At 44.1% G+C, this 19,402-nt stretch overlaps 1 protein-coding gene across 2 annotated transcripts in view; it reads left to right on the forward strand.

Annotated features, from left to right (window-relative positions):
- Positions 1-19,402, forward strand: part of LOC122557495 (protein WWC2-like) — a 238,200-nt gene that overhangs the window by 206,303 nt on the left and 12,495 nt on the right. For both annotated transcript variants that reach the window (XM_043705250.1, XM_043705245.1), the window contains exons 12-18: positions 2,415-2,538; positions 6,231-6,311; positions 8,820-8,906; positions 12,441-12,633; positions 14,338-14,502; positions 15,861-15,973; positions 18,183-18,360. In XM_043705250.1, coding sequence (XP_043561185.1) covers positions 2,415-2,538; positions 6,231-6,311; positions 8,820-8,906; positions 12,441-12,633; positions 14,338-14,502; positions 15,861-15,973; positions 18,183-18,360 — 941 coding nt within the window. The remainder of the gene's footprint in view (positions 1-2,414; positions 2,539-6,230; positions 6,312-8,819; positions 8,907-12,440; positions 12,634-14,337; positions 14,503-15,860; positions 15,974-18,182; positions 18,361-19,402) is intronic.

Below are 19,402 nucleotides of genomic sequence, written 5' to 3' on the forward strand. Positions count from 1 at the left end.
CACAGCTGATGGTTGAAGAAGCTGTAGTAAATGTTTTGCAGGTGAATGAGAGCCAAGGGCTCTGTATAAATGGAGATGCAGCTGGCAACAGGATGCTGAGTGGTCTGTGAGCTGCTGACCAGTTATTGATGGTAAAGGCCTGCTGCCTACCAATGATTATTCATTTGGTTCACAAGTAGCTGAACAGTTTGGGGCTAAGAATGAGATAGGGAGAAGCCTTCAGATCTCCACATAGTCAGCTGTTTCTCTTCTTTGTTGTAAAAAACACTTTAAGCCTGAAGAAAAGCCAGCTTGCTTTTCCTTGAGTTTTTGAAAGCTGTGACTTCTAAGTACTAAGTCAGAGGTCTTTTTAAAGGTAAGCCAGTCATCCTGTGCGTCCTGCAAACATGTCAATACAGAGGAGAAAGCTCCAGAAGTCGCATTCTGATCAGCACAAGATTCATCTCAGTAAATCCTGTGGATAGGGATCACTGAGCTGCTTTCCCTGTCTTTCACTTCACCCATAACACCCATTTTTTCCTGTCTGTGTTTGTCTATATGTGTGTGGGTAGAAGAGGGATCGAGAAGGGGATTACATTTTTTACCAGTTGATGTACCATATACGGTGAAGTAACAGTCAATCTCATGCAAAAGTTGATCCCCTATTTTTGGCCAAATAATCTGGAATTTTCCATATATCTTGTGTAAAAGTCGACCCTAGTTCTTCACAGATTAACATTTATGTGTCAGTGTGCCGGCTGTCACGTCCTGCTCCAGTTTTCCAGTCTGCCAGTTGTTCCACTCCTCTCCCGGTCTTCCAGTCCACTGACGTTTGTGTTCCACTTCAGATTATCAGAATTACCATAAATCATTTTGTTTCGTATATTCATTTGGAGATCAATTGGGCTTCTGCTAATGATCCAGTATGAATATTGACGGGCATGAATTTCAGTCCCATAAAAATAGTATCCACATAATAGTTGACCCCATAAATTTAACCTTAAAAAATAGTCAAAAAAAAGGACTATTACTTGAGTATATGTGGTATGGAGAAGGTAAGGACTACAGGTGCTGGAGATCAGAGTCGAGAGTGTGGTGCTGGAAAAGCACAGCAGGTCAGGCAGCATCCGAGGAGCAGGAAAATCGACATTTCGGGCATAAACCCTTCACCGGGAGTGAGGCTTGTGGGCCAGGGGGCTGAGAGATAAATGGGAAGGGTTGAGATGGGGGGGGGAAGGTAGCTAAGAATGTGATAGCTAGATGAAGGTGAGGGAGAAAATGATAGGTCGGAGAGAAGGGTGGAGCGGATAGATGGGAAAGGCTATGGACAGGTCAGGAGGCTGGTGCCGAGTTGGAGGCTTGGGACTGGGATAGTGAGAGGGGAGGGGAAATGAGGAAATTGGTGAATTGCACATTAATCCCGTGTGATTGCAGGGGCCCAAAGGCAGAAGATGAGGCGTTCTTCCTCCAGGCGTCGGGTGGTTAAAGTTTAGCGATGGAGGAGGCCCAGGACCTGCATGTCCTTGATGGAGTGGGAGGGGGAGTTGAACTGTTCAGACACGGGACGGTGGGGTTGGTTGGTATGGGTGTCCCAGAGATGTTCTCTGAAACGATCCGCAAGTTGGCATCCTTCCTCATCTGACAGAAGTTTACCTGTACCTCCACCAATATCATCTATTGTATCTGTTGCACCCGGTGTAATCTCCTCTACATCGGGGAGACAGGATGCCAACTTGCGGATCATTTTAGAGAACCACTGTGGGACAGCCGCACCAACCAACCTCATCGCCCCATGGCTGAACATTTCTCCTGCTCCTCAAATGCTGCTTGACCGGCTGTGCTTTTCCAGCACCACACTCTTGACTCTATATGGCATATGCCCTTAGTTCATAATTGTTAATCTGTAGTTAGAACTTTCTTTTGTGGGATAAGTAGTAATTCTTGTTAAATACAGAGTTGCAGTCTGTGTTTTCCATCAACCTGGGTCTGAAAATTGGAAAATTCTGTGAATTTTTCCAAATCTTTAACTTTTGTGACAACACTGGGAATAGCGAAGATCACTCCTCCAGTGGGGAGTTACAATCATCTCATCCATTGAGATGTTGAAAAGTCCTCTGTGCACACAATTTGCATTCTACTGTTTCCAGAAGCTTTAAATGAAGGTCCCCCACATTTTATTTTGGTGGGCATCAAGGTTTTGCACTCAGTCCCTAGTCTCTGCTGAGTCAAGGAAACCTATCTAAGGGGGGGGGAAATCAGTAATTGCAAATCACAAACGTTGCATGTACTTCAACAAAAGTTTAGACTTTTTGGTGAGAAAGGTTGAAAATAGATGGGAGGGGGATGCGGGAAAGTGAAGGTGCCGAGGAGCTGAAAAGTCCCTCCGAAGGAATTTCGACAGTGAGTTTGACGAGCAGTGTGTGTTCTGTGTGCAGGTGTTGATTTGCAGCAAGGAGCAGTGGGACATCGAGTCGAAGAGAAAGCAGCATGTGTCTCTGCTGCCGTTTCTGATGAATCTGTGGCCGGGGACAGCGGGGTGTATGAGGCTTCTGTCAAACGGTATGTGAATGATATCCTGTGTTTCACAGTGGCTCAAGGATGCCACATTTGATAATCGTATGCTGCATGTGTGTTTGTGGGCATGTGTGTATTTATGTGTGTGTGCATGTGTATGTGGGTGTATGTGGGCATGTGTGTATTTGTGTGTGCATGTGTATGTCTATGTATGCATGTATGTGTGTGTGTGTGTGTGACTAGGGTTGGGGGGAGTGGAATTCCTATTTTTAGTGCACTTAACTGCTTTTTACCAAAGTCATCCTCCAGTTTCCATTTGACAGTTTATCAGTTTCCAAAAATAAAACCACAAATCACATTATTAACAGCAACCAGAGTCACAAATGAATCTTTGTCACTGGGATCATGTTAGACTAGCCCTCCTCATCCTCTTCAACTGTCTGCAGCCATTGACATGTTTAACCAGTCCACTCTACTTCATCACTGTCCAGAGGGATGGACCTGCCTGATGCTCTTAGTACTGGTTCCTCTAACCACCCTCACAGTGGTATCCCTGAAGTGCCACAAGGGTCTATCCTTGGCCTGTCCTATTTCTCATCTCCATGTTGTCTCTTGACAGCATCATCCAAAAACACGATGTCAAGGCAGGTGGTGGCATAGTAGTTATGTCACTAGATTGGCATTCCAGAAACCCAGGCTAATGTTCAAATCCCACCAGGATAGATGGTGAAATTTAAACTCAATAAATATCTGGAAGTACAAGACAGCCTAATGGCAACCACGTAACCATTTTCATTTGTCGTAAAACCCCACCTGGTTTAATAATGTCTTTCAGAGCAGGAAATTTACCATTCTTACCTCTTCTGGCCGACATGTGACTCCAGACCGATAGTAATATGGTTGACTGTAACTGCCTTCTGGGCAGTTAGGATGGGCATTAAATGCTCATCTAACCAGCGATGGCCTCATCCCCATGGAAAAATGAAGAAAGTTCCACACATACTGGTGATATCTGACTCCATCTCACCACCACAAATGGGCGGCACGGTGGCTCAATGCTTAGCACTGCAGCCTCACAGCACAAGGGACCCGGGTTCAATTCCACCCTCGGGCGACTGTCTGTGTAGAGTTTGCACGTTCTCCCCGTGTCTGCGTGGGTTTCCTCCGGGTGCTCTGGTTTCCTCCCACAGTCCAAAGATGTGCAGGTCAGGTGAATTGGCCATGCTAAATTGCCCACAGTGTTAGGTGCATTAGTCAGAGGGAGATGGGTCTGGGTGAGTTGCTCTTCGGAGGGTCGGTGTGGACTTGTTGGGCCGAAGGGCCTGTTTCCACACTGTAGGAAATCTAATCTAATGTCTTGAACCCTCCATTATGTATGATTTCTGCATATCCATCAACCAGTCTTGGGTGAGCAGATGATTCTTCTATTGGGAAGGCCAAAGTCTTTATTCCCAGCCACAAACTCTGTTTCCTAGCCACCAACCTCATCCAGAGGCTGAACTAGACCATCCGCAACTTTGACCTCACATTTGTACCTGAGCTTAGTTTCCGATGCGAGAGCTGCCTGCCTTTGTCTCTGTAACACTCTTCTGGAGCTCACTTCTGAGAGGGATTTGCTGATATCAAACAGGATATAGGAGCCTGACTGACACGTGGCAGCTTTTGAAGACAGTGGGAGCTGCCCCTGTTACTAGCTCAGTTGCCGGCAATTATGTCAGTAAATAGAATCCCAGCAGTGTGGAAGCAGGCCGTTTGGCCCATCAATTCCACACTGACCCTCCGAAGAGCATCCCACTCCCCTACTCTGTCCCTGTAACCCTGCCTTCCCCATGGCTAATCCACTTATCCTGCACATCCCTGGACACTATGGGCTATTTAGCATGGCTAATCCACCAAACTTGCACACCTTTGGACAGTGGGAGGAAACTGGAGCACCCAGAGGGAACCCTTGGGTGCTCCATGGGGAGAACATGCAAACATCACACAGACCAAGGGTGGGAATTAGCCTGGGTCTCTGGCACTGTGAAGCACTGAGCCATCCATATGTTAAAATAGAAGCTGCCTTAGAGTGTGCAGCTCACCTTCTGTTCTTATTTACTTTCAGAGTGTGGGTAACCAGTGCTTTATTGCCCATCCTTAGTTTCTCTGCGATGGTGGGTCACCTTATGGTACAACTGAAAGGCTTCATTGGCCACTTCGGTGGGATGGGGTGGTGCAGTTAACAGTCAATCCTATTGGTACAGGACTAGAGTCACATGTAGCCCATACTGGGTTAGGATGGTTTGTTCTCTCTCCAAAGATACGTTAAAATAACTCACCCACCAGTGATTCATGTGTCAAAGAGCCATTCTCCAACACATTTCTACATTGCACAAATGAGAAAAGAACAAAATTGTTCTCTTTGGCAGCAATATATAGACATCATAAAAATTGAGAGAGAAAATGTCAGTGGTTTTATGCACCTTCTATGTAGGAGACAATGTTAAGCCACTAGCTTGGAAAGTCTAGGGCAACTGCACAACTAAAAACACTCTGTGCTCCTTTTCACTCCATTCCCACTCCCCACTGTTTGAGCAAACAGAAATGTGTAAAATAGAAACAGGCCACTCAGCCCAACCAATCTATGCTGGTGTTTATGCTCCACAATGGCCTTATCCCAGCTTTCTTCTTTTACCTGAGTCGGCATCAAGAGATTGGGAATCCACTGCCGGATGCTGACTTGCTACTGTGGGCCACCAGAACTTTAGTTACAAACCAACAGTTGCTAACATACCTCCAACAAAACTTCTTTAGCTCAGCCCTTATTATTGTCACCTGAGGACACAATGAGCTTCAGTTGATGGCTCCTCTCAGTTCCTTCAGGCCCATCATTTCCTTCTCTCTGCAGCTCACTGGAACCTAATTTCCCCACATCTGACTCAAAAATCTGTCGGACCTTTATGGATGATGTAAAAGTGGCCACTGTACTGCAGCAAAGGCACATCTTCCTCTCTCAAGGTGGGCCTTTGTGGTGGAAGTCACAACAGGAACTTGTCTTTTCGAAGCAGTGACTCCAAAACTTGCAGGAAAAATACAGGTTCTACTCTGTGCCTGCGTAAGCATTGAAATGGCTTCCACCTTCAGTTGGTGGGAGGTGTTGAGGCAGGTCCCAGCTGAGTATGACACTTCTCACCTAATGCCCACAAGTTCCATGGCATCACTTGCTGCAAGTTTCCTGGTCTAGTTCAGAAGCACAGTGGACAGTATCATCATTGAGACAGGAGTGGTAATTGCTTCACTTATTGGCTAAGCAATTGGAAAGGGGTAACCCCGTCATTCTGAACTACTGGTGGGGTGGATATTCAGGAGGAGCATGAGGCAGCATGTGGGCTACAACATTGTCAGCCCAGTATACCCTGTACTCATTGTCAGTGTGCACTAGAGGCATTGAAACATGGACTTTATTCTTTTATTACAAGTACTCTGTTTTCCATGTCTACAACACACATTGCAAAAGCCAGCAAAACATTTGCAGTTTCTCTGTGCCTCCTGGAAGTGCAGCAATATGTCTTAAACAGAATGCCCGTGTGCTTTTTATAAACCAAGTCCATAACCATAACTTGCGCATGGCTGTGACATGTTCTCTGGGTAAATTCATCATGTATTTTATGGTGACTTTTTTATTATTCCCAGCTCTCGTGTTCATTATGTTTAGTTTACAATTTCCATTAACTTGAATTTTACAACCTTGCTGTTAGGCCAAATGAAACTGAAGATGCTATTTATGATGAAGATGAACCTTCCACATTAGAGGCAGCTCAAATCCAGATAGGACTGAGGTAAGTGATTATTAAAAAAAAAACTAAATTTGCATGGCTGAATTTATGAGTCTGAATTTCTTTTCCCCTTTTTTCCCTTTACTTCCTGATCTCCTGAGGAGTCTTTGCTCGGATATAGTTCCACCAGCCCAATAGTAAATTATCCAAGTCAACCACCATTAATTGTGCACATAGAGCATATGCTGAGGTCTGTTTCACTCTGGGGCTGGGCTACCACAGCTGAAGTCAATACATTTGTCTTTATTTTCTACATTAAAGTTGCGGTACAAAGCTGTTGCTTTCTGAAGAAGATTCATTGGATTTGAAACATTAACTTTTTTTCTTTACAGATGCTGCCAGACTTGCTGAGTTTCTTAGCAAATCTTTTTCTCTTATGTACGTTCAGAGTGTTGGATAGTGATGATTAGAGGATATCCTTGTTGATGCTCCAGTGACATGAATTCTAATCTCACTATGGCAAATGGGGAAATGTAAATTCAGTTAATTAATAACTTTGGAATCAAATGTTAGTCTTATAAATAACTACCACAAAAATCACCAGATTGCTGTAAAAACCCACCACATTCACAAATAGCCATTAGGAAAGGAAACCTGCCATCTTTACCTGGTCAGGCCTACATGTCACCCCAGACCCACAGCAATGTGGTTGACACTTAACTGCCCCTCTCAGGCAATTAGGGATGGACAATAAATGCTGGCCTAACCTATATCCATGAGTAATTTTTGAAAAAATCCTTCTGGGAAAGAAGTCTAATGTCCTTACCTGGTCCATCCCAGAAGAATAGAAAATTGGGGCAGGATTAGCTCATTGGCCATTCACTGAGCCCTGCCACTCAGCATGATTATGAGTAATTCTCTGAGTCAATGCCGTACTTGCATACTCTCCCCATAAGCCTTGACATATTAGCCTCGAGAAATCTATCTATTTACTCCTTATATATATTCAATACTTGGCCTCCATAACCTTCCGTGGTAGAGGATTCCACTGCTTCACCACCTCTGAGAGAAGACATTGCTCCTCACCTCAGTCTAAAATGGCCTCCCCTTGGATCCTAAGACTATGAGCCTTTGATCTAGACCCAATGGCCAGGAGAAAACATCATCCAATGTATTCAGCCCGACATGGGACTCGCAGACTCCGCCTCTGAAAATGCTGAACAAGCTAGTTGGTTGGATCAGGTTGAAATGGTAAAGTTAGTGCCCTGAGTGTATCTACACCACATAAACAGCAGCAGTTCAAGAAGACAGCTCTCTGCCACCTTCTTAACGGAAGTAAGCAATGGCGAGTAAGTGCTGACCTTGCCAGTGATGCTCATATAGTCATAGAGATGTACAGCATGGAAACACACCCTCCAGTCCATCCTGTTCATGCTGACCAGATATCCCAACCCAATCTAGTCCCACCTGCCAGCACCCGGTCCATATCCCTCCAAACCCTTCCTATTCATATACCCATTCAGATGCCTTTTAAACGTTGCAATTGTACCAGCCTCCACCACTTCCTCTGGCAGATGATTCCATACCCGTACCACCCTCTGTGTGAAAAAGTTGCCCCTTAGGTCTCTTTTATATCTTTCCCCTCTCTCCCTAAACCTATGCCCTCTAGTTCTGGACTCGCCCACTCCAGGGAAAAGACTTTGTCTATTTATTCTATCCATGCCCCTCATGATATTATAAACCTCTATATGGTCACCCCTCATCCTCCGCCACTCCAGGGAAAACAGCCCTAGCCTGTTCAACCTGTCCCTCTAGCTCAAATCCTCCAACCCGGCAACATCCTTGGAAATATTTTCTGAACCCTTTCAAGTTTCGTAATATCTTTCTGATAGGAAAGAGACTAGAATTGCACACAATATTCCAACAGTGGCCTGTATAGCTGCAACATGACCTCCCAACTCCTGTACTCAATACCCTTGTAAATATTTTCTGAACCCTTTCAAGTTTCGTAATATCTTTCTGATAGGAAAGAGACTAGAATTGCACACAATATTCCAACAGTGGCCTAATTAATGTCCTGTATAGCTGCAACATGACCTCCCAACTCCTGTACTCAATACCCTGACCAGTAGAGGAAAGCATACCAAACGCCGCCTTCATTATCCTATCTACTGCAACTCCACTTTCAAGGAGCTATGAACCTGCACCCCAAGGTTTCTTTGTTCAGCAACACTCCCTAGAACCTTACCATTAAGTGTATAAGTCCTGCTAAGATTTGCTTTCCCAAATGTACCAAGAATGAGCAGGAAAATATTTACTTCCTTAATCGAGGGTCACTGAGGATGATTGAAGGTACATTGACATTAGTTGAATCAGCACTGGGCAGGGATCAAACTTGGAATATTTCTGTATTTGAGGGGCTCCTGTGGCACAGTGAGGAGTCCCTATCTCTGGGCCAGAAACACAGATTTAATCCCACCTGACTCAAAAGTATGTCATAACACATCTACATGGCGTGATTAGAAGAAATTTGTATCTGCATCTTCATTTTTGTTACTGCATCTGTGGCAGGTATGATCCCACCAGTGCAAGTTTCATCATAATCGCCGTGCAGCTGAGGAATCTGACAGCTCTCCTGGTGCCACCTGGATGTAAAGTGTGAGTATGCTGTCTATGAAAACCAACGTGTCCATTCTTTGGCAGAGCTGTCAAAATTCAGCAATGGTTAGAGTAAGAACCTGAGATTGTTCTCCTTGGGACAATGGATATTCTGGGGAGATTTGATAAGAGTATACAGATTACAACAATCTTAGATAAGCTATTCCCTTTTACTGATTGTACAAGGACGTGGAGAGGCAAATCTGAGCTTTTCACAGTAAGTGATTATGACTGAGAAACTATTGCCCTATGAGGATGATGGAAGTGAAGGTGATCGTTGATTTCAAAAGGAAACTCTCAAACAAAATAGATTTCCATGTCTAGCAAAATTGAGTGGGTGAATGTGACTGGATTACTCTGCAAAGCACCAGCCTGGACCTGATCAGCCAAATTGCCTCATTCTGTGCTTGTAAATGCCTCTGTGGGCAGAATTTCCCCTCCCCAAAGTGATGGGGAAGGTGGTGGGAAGGGCAGATAATCTGGGAGATTGGTGACCTCCTTCCAGCACCTCAGAAACTGGGTGGGAAGACCCCCAGTTGGCCTTCCTGACCTGTTGCCAAATAAGTCCCATTAAAGGGCCTTGTTTCACCTCGGCTGCCATTAGCTCAGCTCCTTTGCATGGAGTTGCAGAATTCTGGAGACACCTGGCTAGCTGACTGGCTAGCAGGCCCAGGAGGTTGTGTTTTGCTAGTCTGAATTTCCAGCAGAAAGTCTACCAGGAGCCAATCAGCTGTGTGATTTTAGTTTGATACAATGGGCTTTGTGAACAGGGTAGCTGTGGACTTCTCCTCACTCAACATTCCATCTTCCAAACTTAGTTCCAAAACTGGAAAGTACCAACCTGTGAATCTAATGATCAAAATATCAAGCACACAGCAAGATCATCTCTCAATGTGTCTCTTTTCTTTACTGCTGTCTAATGGCATAGGTCTTGTCTTCCTCTAGAAGTGTTCAGTGCACCAACATTAACATCCCTTAGTTGCTTTGGGTCAAAATTGTAGGCCTTCTCAGTTAGTAACATTGTGGGAGCATCCTCATCACAGCCGCTCTATCAGTTCAAATGTTTGCTAGCAACATGCCCATCCTGAGAATAAATATTCAAATCCTGATATTCATACCCTCAAGTCTTTAGTGTTTTCCTTGCTTCCAAAGTTTCTATCAGTTTGAGTGGCATTTTATCCTGGTCTAAATCTGATATGAACTCTGACCTTGGGGTTCTTCCTTTCTGCCATTGACTGTTGTTCGCTCATTTGTTCAAGACTCAAACTCTAGTCACTGTGAAGTAACTTACCATTCATGGTGATGAAGAAAGCAAAATATTCTCAATGATGGAAATCTGAAATAAAAGCTTTAGGAAATACTCCATAGGGCAGAGACGACATAGGAGCAGAAGTTAGCCATTCCGCCCATCCAGTCTGCTCTGCCATTCAATGAGATAATGGCTGATCTGATAAATCTCAACTCCATATTCTTGCTTTTTCGCTATTACCCTTGGTTCCCTTATTGATCAAAAATCTGTCTATCTCAGTGTTGAATATACCCTTGACAGCCCTCTGTGGAAAAGAATTCCACAGATTCTCGATCCTCTGAGAGAAGCAATTCCTGCTCCTATCTGTTTTAAATTATTCTGAGATGATGCCCTCTGGTCCTTGACTCTCACATAAGGGAAACACAATTTCTGCATCTACTCTATCACGTTCAGAGCCTGAAAATTTTTCTGGTCATCATTTCTATTTACCATTTATCAATTTGCTGATCTATTGTCCTCAAAGGTTCCTAGGATAAGCCACCATCTATTGAATGGCAAGCTTTAAGCTACCACAGCAGGATTCGTCCTTGCTAAGTAGGCTCAGGACAGGCCATGGCCACTATGCGGTCAATCATTCTGCTTCGGGGCCTCTGAACAAATCCCTTATGTATTTATTGAGAGGCACAAATGATGCTGCACACTTTCAAGGTGTATCCCCTCCACAGATTAAGTATTGGATGAATCAGCTTAAACTCAGCTACTGACTAGCTCTTATATTCAGGGGTTTTCATTAAATATAACGTGGTACCAGCGGGTAAACACATCTGCGGAACCCTGTACCAGATAAATTCACAGATTCATACAGTGGAGAAAAGGCCCTTCGGCCCATCGAGTCTGCACTGATGTAACTACCGCCACAGGTGCACTAATCTCAAACTTCTTGCACTAGTCCCATATCCGTGAATGTTGTGATACTTGAAGAATTCATACAAGTATTTTTTTTAAGGTTGTAAGTTTTCCAGTCTACACTCCCTTCCCAGGCAGTGCATTCCAGATCCCCCACCACCCACTGAGTGAAAATGTTTGCTCCCAAATTCCCTCTGAATCTCCTGTCCCGACCCAAAAACTATGCCCCCTCGTGATTGACCCCTCAACCAAGGGAGACAGCCGCTCTCCATTCACCCTGTCTATACACTTCAATTATGTCGCACCTCAGTCTTCCCTGCACTAAAGAAAACAATCCAAGCTTATCTAGTCTCTCCTTATAGTTCAATTTCTCCATCACAGGCAACATCCAGATGAACCTCCTCTGTACCCCTTCTAGTGCTATCACATCCTTCCTGTAGTGCGGTGACCAGAGCTGCACACAGTACACTAGTTGTGGCCTGATCAATGCTCTGTACAACTCCAACGTTCTCTCCTTGCTCTTATGCTATGACAAGACTGATGTGAGCAAGAGTCCTATATGCCTTCTTAACTATTGTATTCATGTGCTCTGCCAACCTCAGGGATCTGTGAATAATTACTCCAGGATCTCTCTTGTTTCTCTAAGCTGCCCAGTGTCCTGCTATTCATTAAATACTTCCTCATTTTGTTTCTTCCTCCAAGTATATCACCTCGCACTTGTCAGGGTTAAATACCATCTGCTATTGGTCTGCACATTTGACCAGCCCATCTATATCTTCCTATAACCTACAACCATCTTCTTCACTATTATCCACTCTGCCAATCTTGTTGTCAACAAATTTGCTTAACAAATTGGCCCTGAATCCTTTCAGCAGTAGGAAGAGTCTATGCTTTTTACAGAAATGGAAAAGATTTGTGCATTTCCCATGTAGCTGCCTCGTCGACATATAGGGGAAAGTGTTGGTGTTATACTAACATCACTGTACTAGCAATCAAGAACCTGAGGCTAATGGTCTGAGGACGTTGGTCTGAATTCCATCATAGCAGATGGGGAAATTTGACTTTATTAAAAATCTCGATTTAAAAAACTGAGTAAGGTAAGCTAATGTAACCACTGTCAATTGTCTACCTGGTTCATGTATGTCATTTAGGAAAGGAACCTTACTTGGTCTGGAGTACATGTGACTCCAGGCCAACAGCAATATGGTTGACTCTTAACTGTACCCGAGGCAGTTTGGGATGGGTAACAAATTCTGGCCTAGGCAACAACACCTCATACCATGAATGAAAAGAAAATATACTCAACAATGCTGTTGCTGCTTATTCAATCTTTAACTATTTTAGTCCATTGTCTAAAAGGTAACTTTGCAATCTTGCAGGTACATCAGAGCTGCATTGCTTCCAAGCTCATGTGATTCCAGCAGCCTATTCCGCACAAAGGTTCATAGTGTTGCAGAGATTCTTACCCTCAATGAGGTTTTCCGGGTAGCTATTACCCAGTCTGCTTTACATCAGAAGACACTGCGAGTTGATGTTTGCTCTGTGGGGAAGACACTGTTGGAAGATTGTCTGGTAAGTGCACTGAAGCTTTATAAATATTATAGTATAGTCCTCAATAATAAGGAAACATAAAGTAGTTTGAAAGCTAACTGCTGGAAAGATTATGCAGCAATCTAAAAGATACTGGACAGTTAGAGCTGGAGTTCCGTGGAGCTTGGAAGATTCCCATTTCTGCCGAAAGGGATCAGAGACTTGATGTGATTTCACCCAAGGAAACGTAAATTCAGCAGGGCCATTTGAACTTAGTGGTGAATTCAAACAGACAATGTGTTTACTGTTGCAAGTGCTGAACCCACAATGTAGGCGGCATGAATTGATGAAGTGGGCATAAATGCTCTTGAAGGGTGGATGAGATCAGTTCAAATGCCACAATCTTAAGTTGTCAAAATCGACTGCTCTTTAACTGTTTAACAAAAGGCTGCAGCTGTTAGTGAGTTTAAAATACATGCCTGCTTTGATTGACAGATCATATTGTGTATGTTAGGCAAAAAACAATGGCATCTTGTCAAACAGTTCCAATCGAGGTCTTTTTTGTTGTTTCCTCAACAGCTATTATTAAGTATTTAAATACTTAGCTGAGTTCCATAGACCTCAAGGATCTCAGCAGAGAATTGTGATTAGTTTGATTGACATTTTAAGCAAGCTGTACAGAGAGTAGGTTTCTTTGATAAATAGTCTGAATAAAAATGTATTTTTATGCCATATTGAACATATAAAGGAATTTAAAACTTGGAGTGGGTTTGTTTTTCACCACTATGTGAGTATGAGTGTTAATGATGTTAGAAACTTTTTTACACCTGAACATTTCACCTGTGGTCTGCTCACAGTGAATAGTGTGTGGCTTTGGAGATGACATGAGGATATGGGGGAACATGAGGTTGGATGGGTGCATGGGTAGGCATAAAGGAGACATAGTGATGTGTGTGGGAGGATTAGGAGTGAGTGAGGGCTGGTGAGCCAAACTGGGGTGTGTTTTCTAACCAGTTGAATGCCTACAATCTGCTTCTGAGGTCAGTGGGCTCAACTGTCAAATCCTGCCTGTCCCAAGTGAAAATCACGTGTAACTGGGTTTACTCTTAACCCTTTTTAGAACAATAAAGATAACATCTGCCATGTTCTAGTCCTCTTACACTATCGCCATATCTGAGAAAAATATGGTAGATTTTGGCTGCTGCTTCACTGTTTTACTTCTCTGAATATCCTCAATGCACCTCACGTGATTCTAGTGACTTATCAATTCTATGTACAGCCAGCTTTATGCCTTCACTCAGCCGTTAAAAATCCAGTTGTACTTTATTCAGTAACCTATCATCTCTTCCGAGGGTTTCTCCATTGGAGGTTATCATGCAAAGGGACAGTTTCTCACCAGTTCAGTGATTTCTACTTAATTATAGTCATGGAGTGGTTGAACCTCAACAGTCCATCCTGTGGGGGACGTGGTGTATTTCTGCCAGCAATGTAATGACTTCCACTTGAATCCTGACAGTTTAATTCTTGTCACTACCACAGAATCCAGACCAGTAACCGTCAGTGTGTTTCAGAGTAATCCTTTTGAGGCTTTTCCAAGAGGCATTACAAAGCGCGATAAAAATGCAACTCTTTCCGATCTGAAATGCCTGTGTGATGGTGGTACACAGGAATTTTATACAAACACCCTAACCAGATCGTTATAAACCATGAGCAAACTGAGGGCTTTCTTTTCTCATTTTTCCAAAGGCTGGAACCCAGATTAGTCTGGCGGACTTCTGCACCCGTGGGGACACCTTGACAAGCTGGTACAACATGCTACATTACAAGAACGTGAATATTCATCATCCAAAGAACAAAGCACAAACTGAGGGAGCTTCACTGAGACCTGAGCCTTGCAGCACTCCAGACAAGGTAAGGTTTATTCAGGAGGTCGGCCCTGGTTTGGTGTCAACATTGCTCGGATTGGAACATGGTAGATTGGTCCCCTTTTTTATCATCCACTTACGGGAGGTGGGTGTCACTGGCAAGGCCAGCATTTATTGCCCATCCCTAATTGCCCAGAGGGCAGTTAAGAGTCAACCACATTGCTGTGGGCCTGGAATCACATGCAGGTTAGACCAGGTAAGGACAGTAGCTTTCTTCCCTAAAGAACATTAGTGAACCAGATAGATTTTTCCAACAATTGCCAATGGTTATCATTAGACTTTGAATCCCAATTTTTTTGTATTGAATTCAAATTTCAAAATGATCCTGGGTTGCTGGGACATTCCCTTGATAGAGTGGATTTATTGTTAAGGAAGGCCTCATATCAGGGCCACATTATCACAGCAAAACACGTTTGTGACAGCCTTCTGCTGTGGCAACGCTGCAGATACGTCCTCTTTGTAAGTGGACTGCGGGATATTAGAGGTTGCTCTCCACATCTGCAGCCGAAAGCAGTTTTGTGGCACTTTTTGCCTCCTCACTGATGGCCCCAACGCTTCTGCATTTCTTTCCTTCAGCCCTCTGGAGCCTTTCAAGAGCACCTCCATTTTGAAATGCCCTTGCCCTTTCGACCCCTCAGCAGTGCTCACCTTCCCCCAGCTGTGAGCCCTGCCATTGGGGTATCTCACCCACTTTCATCTGTTGGATTGTGGGGGTACACGCTTCTGAGAAGCACAGGCTCTGGATTCTCAAATTTTCCTAATGTCAAGGTCACTACACCTGCCAGACACAAACCCCTCTTTGGTTTAGGATTTGACCCCCTAGGTGTCTGAAAATGCAAGTGATCAACAGAGTGACATTAAAAAATTGAGTCGGTTCAAACGTCTTAGTTCTCTCCAAGTTGGTCGGCAGTGCGTGTGAAATACAAAATCTGAAATCACTTAAAACGTTTAACTTTGCTGTATCACGGGCAGAGATTCACAGGGGTTGTGAAGCCAATTAGTTGATCTATTGATCTTAACGTCTGGCCACATGTTTGTGAGATTTCAGTTAGATAAATGCCTCATTGTCTGATAAATCTGCCCAGCAGGTTTCTGTAGATAAAAATAAAAATCACATTAATAAATTATGTATCTGAAATGTAAGCATCACAAGTAATTTCCACGGGCGGAAACCGCACTTAATTACAACCTATGTTCGGCAGAGAGCTTGCATTCTTTAAGGGAAAGTGAATTGCCTTTGGTGAGCTGTGGCCACATTATTTGTACAAGATTCTACATGAAAGGAAATAATTCTCCATATTCTGCAGTAACTTCTTTCATTTCCATTGCCTTTCTTCCCTTCAGATCCATCAGGATGCTGTATCTGCATTGCTGGAGAGGACGTCTGTTGAACTGCAGGCGGTTGAACAGGAGCTGGCTATAGATGAAGAAGAGGATGCTGAAGCGGGCGAAGACTGGTATTGTAGACTTTGTGATATTCGACCAGTTACCTTCTGAATGGAACATTTTCTGCTCCCGTTTGCAGTAGAATGGGGTCATTGAAGTCCTACAGACATTCTTCTATACTCCCAACGTAATTCCAATGGCATTCAGGCAGAATGCTGGGGATCCAGGACTCCTTGGGCCCACTGCACTGACTTTTTGCCTAGGACCACAGGCCCTTAAGCAACATATGTCATGAGGACCACCTTGTAATCCTCCAATGTGGCCTGCAAGTCACAGTTCACCGTCTGTGAACTCTTCTAATGTGACACTCCAGGTGGAGTGCTGAATCAAAGTCAAATACTTTTGGGAGGAAAGGGGAAGATGGAACAGTTTGATGGATCTGTCAAGCCTACTGTTTTAACAGAGTGCTTTCATTTGCTCTTTGAATGTTGCAATTGCTTCACTATGCAGTGTTATTGGTTCATAAGGCGGAGAAAGGTAATGATAGCAGGTTTCAGGTCTTGTGATGGGCGGCCGATTAATGCAGGCTTGGAGAGCAGCAGGTTCAAAGCACACGGATTCCACATGACATTGGTCCACATTATTAGGAGCAATGGTACATAGTATGATTAATCAACATCTTCATTACTGTTGTACCATGCAGTTGCCAAGATAAACCAAGGGCAAACTGGGTGGACATTGGTCTTTTTTTCTCTATCAACTGCTGGCCCCCTACATGTAGAAAAATGCAGATGCTACAACACAGAAGCAGGGAGTTATGTCCAAGCAGATCACACCATTATTTGCCATTAACACACACTTACATAGGGTGTGGGGTTTCTTCCCTCCCTGAAGAGGTGGTCAGAATCAGAAATAATATGGCAATTTGACCTTGGAAAGAAACTCACCCCTTTCTTGCCACCTTTGAAATTAAGTGCAGGGTGAGAAGGTCTACTGGGGGCTTTCTCGCCTCATAGACTGCTAAGGCTGGCAAATGACCACTTCAGGCCTTCCACACACCACGTTACCCAATTGAGAAACCATGGCAACTTGCCGTCAGAGTTTGGGACTTCTAATTGCCGCAAACCTGAGGACACTTGGAGACACAGGCGGCAGGCGTGGGTGTGGCCTCTGAGAGCGTCACTGTCCTTGACCCTGCGAGAAGAGATAAAAGCCTTACCTTCTGTCAGCTGGATCCATCACATTAGACATTTGACACCATCATGGACAAAACAGTCAATTTAATTGGAACACCTTCACCAGCTTCAACAATTATTCCTTCTATCAGTGATCCCTCAAGGAATAAGCCTCCACAGGTGGGCCACTTGCTGGTGGTTTCTGGAAATCCAGGTCACCAGCTTAGGGTGGCACGGTGGCTCAGTGGTTATCACTGCTGCCTCACAGCACCAGGGTCCCAGGTTCGATTCCAGCCTTGGGCGACTGTCTGTGTGGAGTTTGCACATTCTCCCTGTGTCTGCGTGGGTTTCCTCTAAGTGCTCTGGTTTCCTCCCACAGTCCAAAGATGTGCAGGTCAGGTGAATTGGCCATTCTAAGTTGTCCATAGTGTTAGGTGCATTAGTCAGAGGGAAATGGGGCTGGGTGGGTTACTCTTTGGAGGGTCGGTGTGGACTTGTTGGGCTGAAGGGCCTGTTTCCACGCTGTAGGGGAATCTTTGACTCCAGTGACAGGGCAAGGTCCTCACCCTCACTTTCCTGTCAGCTTTTGATTAGATTAGATTAGATTCCCCACAGTATGGAAGCAGGTCCTTCAGCCCAACAAGTCCACACCGACCCTCTGAAGCGTAACCCACTCAGACCTATTCCCCTACCCTATGTTTACCCCTGACCAAGGGCAACTTAGCATGGCCAATTCACTTAACCTGCACATCTTTGGATTGTGGGAGGAAACTGGAGCACCCGGAAGAAACCCACGCAGACACAGGGAGAATGTGCAAACTCCACACAGACAGTTACCCGAGGCGGGAATCGAACCCGGTCCCTGGTGCTGTGAGGCAGCAGCGATACTACTGAGCCACTGTGCTGGCCCGTGAGCTATCTCACCCCCTGTTCTTCAATAGTGTACAGGAAACCACTCCCCATCACCAAAGTTCTAAACACATATACTTAAACTGTTCCACAAATCTTCACTCACTTATCCACTCAAATGTTGAACTTTGACAAACAGTAACAGAAGAAAGCAGATGAAGTCCTGAATGAGTTTTATAACTTGTTGCTAATGCAGGCGGGAGATGCTGATGGAGGATGCTGCTGAGGCACAGGAAGAAGGAAGTGGCATTGGCAAAGACTCAGAAGTGGAAGAGATTGCAGCGGGATTGATTTCGTTGAAAGAAATGCCCCCAAATATGACTGATGATAAAAGAGGTGGGGTGACGCAGTCAGACACAGTGCTGCCAATGCTGGTAGGAATGCCTCCTGTTATCTACTTCCAGTCTATTTTGTGCAGTTTTGGAACCAAGCTGTTCTTTACTCTCTCCAGTACAATGACACAATTATATAACTTGAGCAGAAATGGTACAAGCTTATTGTTATTGATGAGTGAGGTGAAAGAAAAATAAGTTGAAACTGCAAGAAGCAGTTTAGTTAAAGGGGAAGCAAGAGATGTAATATATTTAAATTTCCAAACGGCATCAATTAGCGTCTATAGAATCTTGAAAGATGACTACTAATGCATCCATTATTCCTAGGACCACTTCCTAAAGTATGCTGGGGTGTAAATTATTGGGCCCTGGGAATTTATCAGTCTTTCATTCCATCAATTTCCCCAACACCTTTTCCTTAATTATACTGATTTGCATCAGTTCCCCCATCTCACTAGACTCTGTGTTTCCCAACATTTTTGTGACATTAATTGTGTCTCCTTTGTGAAGATGCAAGGTATGCATTTGTTTAGTCTCCTGTTAAATGTTAGAGAGATTTTATAATCAGCCTGTTGGAGATGTGAATACACAGCTCCTCAGTAATTTGACTTGAACCCATGCCATTAAATGTTAGAATGTGGGTCAACAGCATGGATACCAATTAACTCAAAACTTCATTAGACTGTCCAGCATTGGTGCTTCTTATATTAGCATGGCTTGTCATTATCTTTTAATGGTTTTGGTTTGAGACTATAGTGAATAATTTGATGTATTGATATTACAAAACTGCTGCTTCCTGAACTGAGTGTTCAATCACACTGTCCTTCGGAATGTTCAAAGTCTATTGTTGTGGCAACCTGTTGACCTGTGTGGTTAGATTAAGTGGCAACCAAAACTAACCCTAACTTTAGCCCTAACTCTATCACTGCCATTTACATCACTACCCCTCCTCTAATTCTCCAATCAAGGAAAACTTACACCAGCCCATGCTCTTTCTAAGTTTATCAAGCTATCCCATTTACCGTTCAGTGTAAGGCTTGCTTTTGGTAAGGGTAACTGCAGCATTGATGTTGGGTGAACTATC

This window comes from Chiloscyllium plagiosum, chromosome 2, assembly GCF_004010195.1.
Source record: "Chiloscyllium plagiosum isolate BGI_BamShark_2017 chromosome 2, ASM401019v2, whole genome shotgun sequence".
Taxonomy (NCBI): domain Eukaryota; kingdom Metazoa; phylum Chordata; class Chondrichthyes; order Orectolobiformes; family Hemiscylliidae; genus Chiloscyllium; species Chiloscyllium plagiosum.